At 33.7% G+C, this 15,770-nt stretch overlaps 1 protein-coding gene across 2 annotated transcripts in view; it reads left to right on the top strand.

The window, feature by feature from the left end:
- The first annotated feature begins 1,618 nt into the window (after positions 1-1,618).
- LOC141363240 (protein NLRC3-like) overlaps positions 1,619-15,770 on the top strand; it is a 102,679-nt gene continuing 88,527 nt past the window's right edge. For both annotated transcript variants that reach the window (XM_073865830.1, XM_073865829.1), the window contains exons 1-7: positions 1,619-1,722; positions 8,106-8,209; positions 8,322-8,414; positions 8,494-8,607; positions 8,877-8,990; positions 11,503-13,338; positions 14,833-15,006. In XM_073865830.1, coding sequence (XP_073721931.1) covers positions 8,365-8,414; positions 8,494-8,607; positions 8,877-8,990; positions 11,503-13,338; positions 14,833-15,006 — 2,288 coding nt within the window. In that variant the 5' untranslated portion in view covers positions 1,619-1,722; positions 8,106-8,209; positions 8,322-8,364. The remainder of the gene's footprint in view (positions 1,723-8,105; positions 8,210-8,321; positions 8,415-8,493; positions 8,608-8,876; positions 8,991-11,502; positions 13,339-14,832; positions 15,007-15,770) is intronic.

The following is a 15,770-nucleotide window of genomic DNA, read 5'->3' as shown; positions in this document are numbered from 1 at the left end:
CGTTTGACGATTTGTTTGATGTCGTCGGCACATGATCCGTTCCACCTGCTTTCACGATCCGTTCTTCTTGTTTAAAGGACAGGTTGGGTATTTTACACTTAAAGCCCTGTTTTTGTTTATGATGAAATAGAACGGTTTTGACTGAAATTTCGACATATGATGCTGGCCCGAGAATTTTCGGGTGTTTGTTGTATCACCTCCCACTTTCTAAATGGGTGTATAGGTGCACAGGAACAATCCTTCGTAAATGGATTAAGGGGTGTTCACTGATATGCTCACACAAAAATCGCTGCAAAAGATGCTTAGAGGCGTAGTTTTCTTTAGATTTTTTAAATGTTTAATGTCTGATAATTATCCTGAAAAGTAAAGTTCTCAACCATACTGATATTTCAGATGTTTACTGTACTATAGGTATACATTGACATTCATATTTACCCTGCTTTTATAAACACACTTATTTTGCCCTCAGCTATCTATATATAATATACAGTACTGAAGGAAACACCATAGTATTACAATCTGAGTAATATTTTTAGCATATATTGTAAGACACAACTCTCATTTCATATCCATTATGAACAATATTTACACTTATCACCATAAAGAAAATTAATCATGGTTTTATTAGTATAGTAAACATGTTTTAGTAGATTAGTTGATATTTATATTACCATAGATTTACTAGCCTATAAATAAAATACCAGGTTTACTATGGTAAGACCTACTGCAAATAAAACAAACATAAAACTATGCTATAGTTAAGCTATGCTTGATTTTCTTAAGGACAATTCATTTCATGTGCATTACATCTCATGGCACTTTATTCTTTCAAACATTTTAACTTTCAGTTTAAAAGATTTTTAAGATCTTGCTGTGTTTATTAAACCAAACAATAGATACAATATTGTCTCGTTCACATTATGATAATTTATGTAAACGTAGTTCACACAAATAATAAAATATTACTTAATCTACGTTATATTAAACCCATAAGACTTAATTAGGCTTACATTAACAAAAGAGGAGTAATTTTGATTTCAGTGTTATTGTTAATGCTGATGTGCTCTTTGTTTCATGCAGTGAACGTAAACATTGACGCACATTAAAAACGTATTAATAAAGTCACATTAATCGTTTGTAAAATAAACAATGTTAAATTATTTGTAATCAGATGTTTAATGTTTGTTTACTGCCAGCAGAGGGAGAAACACCCTTTTTTTTTTGAGGGAGAAACACCTCAAACACTTCCTTATACAATAGTGACGTCACATATGAAAGCGAAAGTAGATTGTTTCGTGTTGATCTTCCGTCATTTTGAACAGGTAGAGTTGATTTCTTAACATAGCGATGATAAAAGTAATTGATATAACATGTATAAACATATTTATTGTATAGTTATTTTTGTGTGTGTAGTTGATGTAAAAGTTGTAGTATTTTGAGAATGTGAATCCAGTCAGATTGTGACGACAGCGAGTGTTCAGGTGTGTTCAGGTGAGACGAGACGCTTTTCACTTCCTCATTCACTCTTTTTAATAAAGTCACATTAATAAAGTCTCGTTTGTAAAAAAACAACAATGTTAAATTGTTTGTAATCAGATGTTTAATGTTTGTTTACTGCCAGCAGAGGGAGAAACACCTCAAACACTTCCTTATACAATAGTGACGTCACAGATGAAAGTGAAAGTAAATTGTTTCGTGTTGATCATCCGCCATTTTGAACAGGTAGGGTTGATTTCTTAACATATCGATGATCAAAGTGAGATTCATATAACATGTTTAAACAGCTTTACATGTATTTTTGTGTGTATAGTTGATGTAAAAGTTGTAGTATTTTGAGAAAGTGAATCCAGTCAGATTGTGATGACAGCGAGTGTTCAGGTGTGATCAGGTGTTTTCACGTGAGATGAGATGCTTTTCACTTCCTCATTCATAGTTTCTTTAAAGAACAAATTCACTCTTTTCAATTCAGTAATTTCTTATCTTAAAATTACTGTCAACAAGTTTGCCTATTAATATTTACAGTCGTGGGAAACATTAAGAGACTTCAACATTATTTTCAGTTTTCTGAATTTACTGTTTATAGGTTTGTGTTTAAGTAAAATTATCCTGATGTTTATTAAGCATTTACTTGCAGAAAATGTAAACAAAATGTTCAAAATAACAAAAAGATGCAATGTTTTTGAATACAAAGAAATCAAGATGACATTTATTTTTAAACAACACTGAATGTTTTTGTAACACTGCCCCCTAGTAAATTAACACAAACAGACTCTTTACTGGACAAGAATGTTTATTTTTGGGCAAGCCACAGTCAAGAAAATATCCAAACACAAAACCCCCAACTCAATAAAAAAGTAACAATTTTATTAGATTAGATTTGACAACAATTTACCCATTGAAAATACAGGGATGACAACAGGTTGCAATTTATTTTGGATGGACACCTTTAAAGGGACAGCTGATATAAGAATGACGGTTCACAATAAATTATTTCCTGATAAAGACTTCCATGAGTTATGTATTCTTAGCAGGGTGATACCACGATGTTAGTGCCACACATTATTTACCCACCACAATACACAGCAATGCACAGCCAATTTATCCAACACCCAAACATATAAATATATAAATTTACCACTGCAAAGTAATAAATACTCAATAAATATCATTAGTATCACTCAAGCTAAAGACACAGCCATCGTCAATTACGGTAAATCGGATTAATCTTTGCGTGGCAGGGGCAGCTGACATGACATGGCCAAACTTTTTTTTTATCGTGGCAACGAATTAGCAACTTGTTTACACGATTTATGAATTTGTTCCCTCGTTTAAGCTAAATCGTGGCCACGTTTTATTACTTTTAGTGCCCAGAATTTCATTAAAACCATCGGGACATTAACACAATGCTAACACATCAATACAGTGATTTAAAGATTAAATTCACTATACATATTATTAATGACGCATAGGCCTACTACATGCAGTTTTATAAATTCATGCTCAGAATTTCATTAAAATCATCGAAATAGTGACGCTTATTGCAGCGTAATGCATACATTGCTATTAAGGATAAAATTCGTACACCTTATGGGTCATATACTGTATAGCCTATATACAGTTTTATTAACTCCTGCCCAGAATTTCATAAAAAACATTGGGACATAGAGCTAACACATTGATACAGTGCTATACATGGATCAAATTGATACATCTTGGCTCTTCAACCATTTTATTAATTCCTGCCTGGAATAATAAAGAACATCGGGACATTAACGTGACGTTTAACGCATTAATAAAGAGCTATTTAAAGATCAAGTTTACTATATTCCTTAAGAGTCATACTACATATAGCCTACAGTTTTATTAATTCCTGCGCAGAATAAAAAAAACTTGGGACATTAACATGACGCTTAATGCATGCTAATGCATTAAATACAGTGTTATTAAAAGATCGAAATCACTATATACCTTATTAATGAGTCATATACATATTCAGTTTTATTAATTCCTGCCCAGAATTAAAAAACATATTGGGACATTAACGTGACGCAGTAATTAATTAAACTACATTGTAAAAATTATTCAGTGGCTTTGTAAAGATCATTAAAATAAATCATTAAAATAACTTAATAAAATCTCTTTATGTTCCTTGGGTGATTTTTTTAGTTGGACAAACCAAAAAAATGTAATGTTTGAAAATGTCACAGTTATATATTTTAGTTTTTTAAACTGTAATAATTGCTTATTTCAAGTTAATAAATGTATTTAACATCAACAAAACTTATGATTTGAGATGACAGCCACCTAACTTATGATTTACTCAATATTTTTGGTAAAAAATTTCTCGTCTTGTGTAGGACAACTCACTGTATTAATGCATTAATGCGTTAAGTGTCACTTTAATGTCCCAATATTTTTTTTATTCTGGGCAGGAGTTAATAAAACTGTATATGTATATGACCCGTTAATAAGGAATATAGTTAACTTGATCTTTAAATAGCACTGTATTAATTCATAAAGCACCAATGTTTTTTTTATTCTGGGCACGAATTAATAAAACTGTATAAGACTGTATAAGACAAGGTGTTAGGCTTGCCGTGCTGGTCGGTGAAATGTTGATAACCGGTGCTTCAGCCTCTCACCGGTTAGATCACTTGCCCACCGCGACACCGTCTTTCACCGTCGTTTTGATATTTTCATGTAATTAAATCATTTAGTTTCGTTAGAGAGAGCAAACACTTAAAACTGAATGTGAATGTGCCTGCTGACTGAATTCAGCGGAGCTGAATGCGCGTCACGTCACAGAGCAGCCGGTGTCAGATTTCATTTATTCCTGTCAGAGTGTGCGAGGCAAGCTGACTGACCAGACGAAGGCAGAAGCCGCGTGCTTACTCGTTTTTGTTATAATATACATATATGATGTTTAATATAACCGAGATCGTTTTGTTGTTGTGTTTTTCATCAAGAAAAATAATAAACCCATCATTCAAACAGCGCTTTATATGGAGAAGTAGCCGTTTGCTCTACTTGGGACTGGCGGGTTTCTGTCAGAAGTACCTGCGCACATTGACTTAAGCACTTAATTAAACCAGCTGTTGCACTCGCATTGCACGCAAATTCATACGCAATTTAACGCAGCATACGCAAGCACTGCATTTAAACAGTTGTGTAATTCAAAAGTGAAAGTAAAATGTGCACGTCTGCATGCGCATTTATAAACCCCTCCCACCCGGTGTGTGACTCGCCGATTAACTGGTGGGAAAATTCTGTCACCGCGGCAACCCTACAAGGTGTATGAATTTGATCTTTATATAGCACTGTATCAACACGAGTGTGTCTGTCGGCATAGGCCTTCTAAATTAATAAAAACTATCGAATAATGTTTTTTATTAATAACCATTATTAAACATTATCTTTTTGTCATGATACGTCATAAACGAGTCACCTGTTGCTACCTGAAGTCTAAATGTAATGTTGGGACTACGGGGCGGGGCTATAACAGATAAAAGATACATGGCTGTTTCACGGGTCTTCTCTCTTTGCATCATATCAAAACACTTTTCACCATTAAAAGCATTATAATATTCCTTTTTGTGGATTTAATAGGATTTAATGCTTGAATTCCATACGCCTGACAAACAACCATTAATGTTTATAATAGCTTAGAACTTGATGTTTTTTTACTGTTTTCACGTTAACTGTTAAATGCATCGTATTTATAGCACTGTGCCATTTATTTAAGAAGATACAAAGTACAACATCTTGCTGAGCCCATTATTATCTGTGCCCCAATAGCGTTTGTGCAAATGTAGCAAAATTAGCAAAACTGTTTTAATACTTTAACCTTCATCTACAAGAATCAGATATTCATTTTAAAATTCAAAAACAGTGCTCTGTTATTAACAGTTCAAAAACAGTTCAAAAGAAGCCAAAGGTAATAAGAAACATTTTTAATTCAAATATTTTAATTGTTATGTATGTACTTTATTTTTATGTTAATCGCAATTTGTGTCTTTAGTCCAATTAAGACAGTAATTGTTTTTCAACATTTACATGACCTAACTCGTTTTTTGAGTCGTGTGGTCATTTAATAGCCATTAGAATCCACATCTCTGACTTTTTTCATGCAAAGTTATAATGCACATCATTTTAGATAGCTGCAACACAGTCTCATTGCATCAGTCTTTCTTTGTATGCATTTAAAATATTGCGTGCATTTTAAACATTTTCTTAAAGTCGCAATAAAATTGAAATTAAAAACTATATATATATTTTGAAATATTGCGGTATTATTAACAAATGACTTATCTTTGAGCTTCATTATTTTTTTTAAATGCGTGTGTGCTCATAATCTTTAATCAAAAATGCAAATCTCCTCCCCTCCTCAAAACAATCTCTCTTCACTTCCGGTCAAAAGTATGGCAGGTAGGCGGGGTCCGGGAGAAGATCGCAGCGATTAGCAATTAGCAACACAACCCAATTTCAAACGATCCAATCAGATCTCGATGGACAAATTCAAATCCAGCCCTGCCTTATTTCATCTCAAAAGCCGTTTCATTTGGTTATACGTCCCCATGGGGAAAATAAGGCAATCGCTACTTCCGTTTCATGGCGACTTTAACTGAAATGAGAAGTATACGGGAACAAAGTGTCATCATCGCTCCACTACAGTGCCAGCTGATATATAAATAATGAAAAAAAAAATCATGAAAACGTTTTAAATGTCTATTGAGTTTATAATTCGAAACACCTGCACATGCACGTTGTTAATTACATCATTCACATGACCTGGTTCCTTGGTTTATATATATGTATATAATATTCTATAATTGAATACATTTTAAAATTGTATTTAGCACTTGTTGCTGATCACATCCACTGCGAATTTATCCCCATACAAACGCATGATTTTATTGCAGAAAAGGCATTCATTTTACAACCAAAAAGGGCTATAGCCTATTTGTAACATGCTTTTAAAATGTTGCCATAATAACAAAATGGCTGGTTTTCATAGGGGCTGCTGCGAAAATGCCAGTAAAACTGACTGTTACCAGCTTAAATTAAATTTTGTTGGACTTGATAGCAGAGGTGGACAATACTTAGTTACATTAGTTACATTTTCCAAGCATCTGTTCTTTATTAGGATGTTTGTATTGGAGAAATTTTTACTTCACTACATTCTAAAGCATAGAATCATACTGTGTGTATTCTTTAATATTGCATATTAAAATTTATTTAAAACCTAATTACATAAAAAATGTGTACTTTTACTTGAATAAAAGTACGTAATGTACTTAAATATTAAATGTAAAACAAACATGTGTATTTATGAAATGTAATAAAATAAAAATTATGATAATATCCTTTGGAATGTATGTTTTCCAAAGAAAAACACGGATAAAATACAAATATTTGAAAAAAATACTTTTAAGTAGTAAGTCAACCTCTGCTTGATAGTGACCCTAGCAACTTATCAACCCACCTGTGGTCTGTGGACGTTGGCATGAACGATCAATTTATTTCTCCTTTCTGTGTTTTTTGTCAGTCTGTAAAATGATAGCTCTGAATTCTTGTTATTTGTTAGTACAGTCTATCGCACAACAGCTGTTTCTCATTTAGACGCGTTTTCCTTCTGGGAAAAACCATTACCTCACTACAGTCTGAAGCATAGAATCATACTGTGTATTCTTTAATATTGCATATTAAAATTTATTTAATACTGAATTACATTTAAATTGTGCACTTCTACTTGAGTAAAAGTATGTTAATGTACTTCAATATTAAATGTAAAACAAAAACGTTTTATTTTTGAAATGTAATAGAGGAAAAATTATGATAATATGCTTTGAAATATATGTTTTGAAATAAAAAAAAAACACGGAAAAATATAAATACTGTTTAAAGCTGTTTCCCATTTCGACACATTTTCACTGTGTTTTCGCTGATGTCACACTGTACTCAAATGCTGCCGCTCTTTCTTTTGCCACTCAGTACCTGCCATCGACAGTGACGTCATGTGCATACCCTCTATACTTCTTCTTCTTTTTAATGGAGGATCATATCTTTACGATATATACCACCATCTACTGGATAACTACACAGGCGTGTGTAAAATGGACTTTGGCAAAAGATACATTCAATCCTAAAATAATAAAACAATAATAACCCCCCCAAAAAAACTAATAATACTAATATTAATAAAATAAATAACTAACCTAAATTATTCTACTTAATCCAGTATCATTAAGATATATAATGAGAGATTTGCTTCTTTGTCCCTGCATTCCTTGCTTCTGTAAAATATTGTTGTCATTTTCTGTATCTGAGTTTTTCCATCTCTGTCTAAGTTGGTCAAATTTCTTACATCTATATAAAACATGGATGACATCCTTCCAGACTTTACATTCAAAGCATATGCCATTACTTTTGTCTATTAAGGACAATGTGGAATTAAGGCCTGTGTGGCCCAACCTCAATCTGGTTATAATAATTTATTCATGCCTATTAAGACCAATGAGGTGATTATTTTCCCTCCAACACAATTTTCAACTTTTCTCCTCCCATTCATTTGGGTTGAGCGGCTTACATTTTAACTTGTATTTCAGGATGAGTTCAAAGATGAATATTTGAAGGAATAAGAATAACACAGATTTGAATGACATCTTTCATGTTTCTTGCTAAAAGCTCAGTTTTTTAAATTGTTGTTCAGGTGAGATCAGACACTTTTAACTTCATTATTTATAGTTTCTTTAAAGATTTATTCATTTATATTTGATTGTTTCTTATCTTAATTTTAGCATAATTTCTTGAATGTTTTGCAGTTGTGTATATCAGATTGATCGGATTCACCTCTGCAGCTTCATCATGGATCAAACACAAACATCAACAGATGAAGATGTTTCTCCAGGATGCAGGTACTTTATATAAACACTTTATTAAACAATCTTTATATTATATGGAAAATTAAAGTATTAAATCTGTTGTGTGTTATAGGTCAGATTATCAGAAGAGATCAGATCCAGAGTTCAGGTGTGTGTCTATGAGGAGTTATGGGTCTATGGTTAGACCAATACAGTTTAAAGGTGAAGAGACAAGGCTTAATCTAAGGTATGTAAAAATAATCTGTGATGCATGATTTTATTTAACATTTTTATGAATTGATATACAAAAAATTGAGCACAGAATTTTAGCACAGAATTGCTCGTATGGTGACATCTGTGAAATTTGATCTTTTCAACATCAGACACATTAACAATTAAACTCAATACAGTTTTTGTAGGAGCATAATGAAAAGATAAAGTGCTTTCATATGATTATATTCAAGAAATAACATTCATTTACAATCAGTATTTATTCTAATCTGTTGTGTGTTATAGGTCAGATCACCAGAAGAGATCAGATCCAGAGTTCAGCTGTGTGTCTACGAAGAGTGATGGTTCTATGCCTCATCCATATAACTTTAAGAATGAAGATACAATCTCTAATAGCAGGTATAAAACAACTATGAATCATCTGATTATAGTTTAAAAATTTGTATACAATTAAATATATTTTAAAGGTATGAGAAGTTCTTTAAATGATTGTAGAAAACATCTGTAAAGATGTAGATGAAATATAATTGATTTATTCAGAGATCTGTGAAACATAAACTGTTCACACACAACCACATCTGTGCAAGCACATAGATTGAACTAACAGTCTTTATATTAACACAGTCAATCAAAAAGATCATGAGTAAGCTCTGTTATTACATTACATTCACAACATTGCAAACATTTTGAAGTAATGAGAAATTCAATATGATAAATGAGAAACACTGATACAGGGTGTCCGCGGATCCTTAAAAAGTCTTAAAACGTCTTAAATTCTGTAGTATGAAAATAAGGCCTTAATTAGCATTAAAATGTCTTAAATCTGCATGTCAAAGGTCTTAAAATGTTGTCCAACCAACACTGCCAAGAGGCAAAACTGAATTGGTGGAATCCACTAAAGCACAAGTTCACGGGGAGTTCGCTAAAGTGCGTGGACCGGGTATAAGCAAATGGAGAAAAGTGTGAGTTTTAGCCATGGGGAAGTGCACATTTAAAGAAATTTGGTTACTAAATCCTGATCTTGCTCCGTGGTAAAGACCAGTTAGCGTACGGGGTCCGTTGTTTATTTTGCAAGAAAGTTTTAAAACTCGGAACAGTGGGCATTAATGCTTTAGTGTCACACATGCAATGTAGGAAACATAAACCGGCTGCAGAAACCTGTCGAAAATACCCAGCATCTCTCATTTCTGTTGTGCCTACAGCAGAGTAGCCATAAAGAGCAACACGACATGCTAAACATCTGAATGTGCAGTTTTAAGCACCGCGGCTTCTGCTCTGTCAGACATCCGATAAACGTTTAGCTCCACTGCCCGAGTGCCCGTGCCCGACAAACGAAGCCTGTCTTGTTCTTCTCTTTTAACGGCGGTTGACATCCAGCTTATAGGTGCATTAGCGCCCCCTTTGTTCCGGAGGGTGGATCTGATAATAGGTATACTACACTCTATTTCCCTTTTATTCCTGGTTTCATTCTCGATTATACAAATAAATAAGTAAAACCACATTAACCCGAATACACACAAAAATTGTATTCAAATAAAACGAAGCCTGTCCCGTTTGTACAAAGGTAATACTTTGCTGATCAATTCTAACAGTTCTGAATTAAAACATTAAAAGCTTTGTTTAATTCTAAGTTGTTTACTCTATGTAAATATCTAAGTATTATATGATATATAAGAATTTAATGGTGTGGTCTTTCACTCTGTGATGCATGAAAGCCCACTGCTTGCATATCCTGTGCATTAGACGCCCCAATGTCTCATCAATTTAACTATTTCTATTTTTGCATTAAAATATTTCCCTGCTATTGTTTTGTCTCAAGATGCACACCTGTGGCCGGTTGCATAAAACTTAAGACTAGTCTTAAAAGTTAGTCATGAATTTTTCTCTTTAAGGCTGATCATAACCGTTTTAAGTAAGTTACATAGAAAGGTAGATCAGTCTAATTTAAATTCAAATAATAAGACTGATTAGCCCTAACTAATTGCTATTCAGTCAGAATCATTCTTAAGACGCAGTCTTAACGTCACGGCAATGTTTATGCAACCAGCCACAGTAGTGTATTTTGTAGGTTATATATTAAAACTCCTTAAACGTCCTAATATAAATAAGACTATAGTCCTGGATTAATCTAAACTTTATCTGGGAAACCAGACCTAATATTTTAACATTGTTGTACATAAAACCATGTGTTCATTTTTGATACATTATTTGAACTAATTTTTATTCTCTCATTATTGTCATCGTAAATGCTTTTTCCCATTTAGCTCTATTTTTATTACCAAAAAATATCATATTACTTGATCATCATCATTTACCAAAATAACTTAGTAAAACACCCAGGGATTGGTTAAAACATTTTAATATAATGTGATTTTAGTTCATTAAAATGCTGATTTCTTAAAACCTTGTATGACATTTAAGGTGAAAAACTTCACCGCAATATCAGCAAACTGTAAAAATCTTGTCTGATCTTATTCTCGTGAACCCAATCTCGTTTCATCTTGTCTTGTCACACCTGTAGAAAATACATCTTGTTTTTTGTCATGAAAGATAAAAGTTTCTAAAAAAAAACCCACATGGATACATGTACACTGGACTATAAAATTGTACTTCATTGACGTGATATAGGTCTTAAATTTCATTCATTATGGCCTTAAAAAGGTCTTAAAAAGTCTTAAATTAGACTTGCTGAAACCTGCAGAAACCCTGTGATAATAATAATGTGTCTGATTCTTGATTCTTAATGAATCCTTGTTTCAGGTGAACTGTTAGTTATAATATTAATTTATGAAATAAATTGAATATTTCATAAGCTCTAATAATATGTCATGTGTTGTATGCTACAAAAAAGTTATTTTGCTCTATACATTTGTTTGTATTTGTGTAATAATCTGGTATTTATATTTTACAGTCATGAGTTTAATCTTGCTGAATTCCTAAACACATTCAGATCAAATCTGAGGAAGAAGTTTGAGTGTTTGTATGAGGTAACATCAAATAAGAGAAACCCAACACTACTGAATGAGATCTACACAGAGCTCTACATCACAGAAAGTGAAAGTGGAGAGATCAGTAATGAACATGAGGTGAGACAGATTGAGACACAATCCAGAAGAACAACAACAGAGGAGACACCAATCAAATGTAATGACATCTTTAAACCTTTACATGAACAAGACAAGCACATCAGAAGTGTGCTGACAAAGGGAGTCGCCGGCATTGGAAAAACAGTCTCTGTACAGAAGTTCATTCTGGACTGGGCTGAAGAGAAAGAGAATCAGGACGTCCACCTCATATTTCCACTTCCTTTCAGAGAGATAAATGTGATGAAGAACAAAACACTCAGTCTTTTAGATCTTCTTCATCTTTTCTTCCCACAAACAAAAGAAATGGAAATCTTCAGTGATGAATATAAAGTGTTGTTCATCTTTGATGGTTTGGATGAGTGTCGTCTGTCTCTGGATTTTAAAAGCAAAGTGAAGTTGTGTGATGTAAATGAATCAACCTCAGTGGACGTGATGCTGACAAACCTCATCAATGGGAATCTGTTTCCCTCTTCTCTCATCTGGATCACCTCCAGACCAGCAGCAGCTGATCTCATCCCCTCTGAATGTGTTGATCGAGTCACAGAGGTACGAGGCTTCACTGATCCACAGAAGGAGGAATACTTCAGGAAGAGAATCAGTGATAAGAGTCTGTCTGATCAAATCATCTCACACCTGAAGTCATCCAGGAGTCTCTACATCATGTGTCACATCCCAGTCTTCTGCTGGATTTCAGTCACTGTTCTAGAGAGAATGTTGAGTGAAGCAGAGAGAAGAGAGATCCCCAAGACTCTCACTCAAATGTACACACACTTCCTGATCATTCAGACAAACATCAAACATCAGAAGGACTATGAGAAGAAAGATGAAGACATGATCTTCAAACTGGGTAAACTGGCTTTTGAGCAGCTTGTGAAAGGCAATCTGATCTTCTATGATGAAGACCTGAGAGATTGTGGCATTGATGTAGAAGAAGCATCAGTTTACTCAGGATTGTGTACTCAGATCTTCAGAGAGGAGTTTGGTTTGTATCAGGGGAAAGTTTACTGCTTTGTTCATCTCACCATCCAGGAACATCTAGCAGCTCTTTATGCTCACATCTCCTTTACAAACAACAACAAATATGTGTTTGTCTTCTCATTCACAAACAACAACACAAATGTGTTTAAAGCAGGTCCGTTTTCTAAAATTTTGGGCAAATTTAAACATAAATCATCAAGACAGGATTCATTATCTGGGTTTCATCAGCAAGCTGTAGATGAATCTTTACAGAGTAAGAATGGACATCTGGATCTTTTCCTGCGTTTTCTTCTGGGTCTTTCACTGGAGTCCAATCAGATTCTCTTACAGGATCTACTGACACAGATGAGAAGATGCTCCTACAAGAAAGATAAAACTGTTGAGTACATTAAACAGAAGATGAATGAGAATCTGTCTCCAGAGAAATCCATTAATCTGATTCACTGTCTGAATGAACTGGGTGATGATTCACTGCTGCAGGAGATTCAACATTATGTGAGATCTTCATCAGTAGGAAAGACCAAACTCTCCTCTTCACAGTGGACAGCTTTAGTTTTTGTGTTGTTGATGTCTGAGCAGCATTTGGAGGAACTTAATCTAAATAAATTTATTGGAGATAAAAATACAGCAGATGAAGTTCTTGTGAGACTGCAGCTTGTGATTAAAGAAACCAAAAAACTTCAGTAAGTAAAACTAACAACAATCACATGTCTATTTACATATTATAGCAACACTTTGTAGTTTTCCATGTAAGATTGGCTTACGGCTCCCACATGAGTTTGAAAAGTACAACAGTACCTGGTATCAGACACTCTTCTGCAGGTAGGGGAGGGGCGGGGCTGTGTTCTCCGACCCGATCACGTGACTTACATTTGTGGCTGTAGCAGCTAGGAGGCTAATCATGTTGCAGAAGAATTCATACAGGAGTTGTTCTACCACTGAAATAATTTTAAAGACATAATTTAAAGGTCGAAAAAAATTGTGTTGCTTTAATACAATTAATTTAATTATTTCTCCCCTGAATCTTTCTCCCAACTGTTTTCTTTATTGACTTGTTTTGTAAATGAAAGGGAAACATTGCATTTTGTTATTTTAAAATAAAAATAATACTATAAAACATTATTTCTGAATGTTCTCTTAAATATTGCTGTAGAAAACACAATTCACTTTTTAGGTTTAGATGTTGATGATTTGTTTCATTTTAAGTCACCATTATTGTGATCATTGTTTGTTTTAGTTGGATTCTTGACCCTTGACTGTTTGTTTGCTAGTTATTCCCTGGTTGTGTTAACTTTGTATGTTATGGTAACGTAAAGTTAATGATGCAGTTCTGTAGCAGTTGGTACATAATGATAAAGATCATCATCTAATTAATTGATTTACTCATCAACAATTTGTTTTCTGTCATTAATGTAAATGAGATCCAGCACTCATTGTAATTAAGGAGTTTTAGAAACTTTGAACAAAAATTAAACACCTGTATATTTGGGACGTACAAACATCAAAAATGAGAGTATGAATCTCAACCATGGTAACAAAGTTGATTATCCATGCCGCAGTGGATTCTGGGAGTCCTAAATGAGATTTGTAATTTGCTGATACCCAGCATGCATTGCAGCATGAAGTTTTTAATTTAACTGTCACCATGGTTGAGATTCATACTCTGATTCTTGATGTTTGTACATCCCAAATATACAGCGGTTAATTTTTATCCATAGCTTCTAAAAATCCTTAATGACAAACTGTTGAGTGCTGGATCTCATTTACATTATTGACAGAAAATGCTACAGAATTGCACTAACTTTACATTACTGTAACAAATGTGCTTTATACATACAAAGTAATGCAACCAGAGAAAAACTAGCTTAGAACTTTTCTCTGTTAGCTGAGAGTCAGACAACATCGTCCATGATGAACACAAACACTTGAGGAAATAAGATCATGTATTCAGTGTGAGTCATGAACTCAAAACAGATTTATGAAGAAATGTTCATGTGGTTTAGAACATCTAACACTAATAGTCAGCTGTGTGATGGATTTATTTGACATTTAAACACACAGTGTCTCAGTTACTGAGGGATTGAAAGAGGAACATTACATGAAGAGATTGAGGTTATAGATTTGTGGACAAACTTTGTAGTTTTGCATAATATACATAAAGTCTCTGTTCTCTACAGGTTGAAGAGGTGTAATATCACAGATGAAGGTTGTGTTGCTCTGACTTCAGCTCTGAGATCAAACCCATCACACCTGAGAGATCTGGATCTGTCTGATAATAAACTCACAGCTTCAGGAGTGAAGCTGATCTCTGATGTACTGAAGAATCTTGACTGTAAACTGAAGATACTGAAGTAAGATTGTGTTCTGATGTTCAGACAGAAATCACATATAGATTATAGTGAGTCTATATAGAGATCATAACATCTGTAATGGATTTATAGACACTAGTCAACATTGAAAGTGGATCATAAAAGTTAATCTTAGGGTGTTTTCAGACCTGTCGATCGATCAGGGGTTAAACGGCTACAATGTTGAAATTTTATCTTGGTTCAGTTTGCATGCACAAGGCAATATTTCCAAATGAACTAGACTTTGTTAATACAAGTCATTTGTGTGTAAACTTTCCTTTAATTGCTCAGAGTGCATCTGTTTATTTTCTGTGATTCCGCTTAAATTGTCCGTGAGGATGGACAGAGAGCAGCTTTACGGGATTATTGTGTGGCTGTTTTTTGTAAGTGCGGTTATATTACTTCATTTGTTTAAGTAGGAATCAAAACTTAGGCGGGACAACATTCTTAACATGAATCTATGCAGAGAAATGCAATTAAAAGCTGTTTTTAATAGGAACAGATGCACTTTGTTGTCAAATAGCGTTGACATGCTCACCAGAATTCATCTACAAAAAGCTATCAGGTATGTTCATGGTTAATTAAGCAATTCATGGGTACCAAAGACATCACTTCCGCCATGCCCGCCGCCATATATGTCTGTCTTGGAAGCGAACACATATCTAATGCAATAAATGGTCACATTTATTAGTTTATTAGTTTAATTGAGGGCTTACCAGAGACAAAATACTGATTTTACAATCTGAAATGCACAAAATTGGAAAAAA

The sequence above is a fragment of the Misgurnus anguillicaudatus genome, unplaced genomic scaffold (assembly GCF_027580225.2).
Source record: "Misgurnus anguillicaudatus unplaced genomic scaffold, ASM2758022v2 HiC_scaffold_33, whole genome shotgun sequence".
NCBI lineage: Eukaryota > Metazoa > Chordata > Actinopteri > Cypriniformes > Cobitidae > Misgurnus > Misgurnus anguillicaudatus.
Note: the sequence above shows the minus strand (reverse complement) of the source record. Positions and strands in the feature narration are given on the sequence as shown.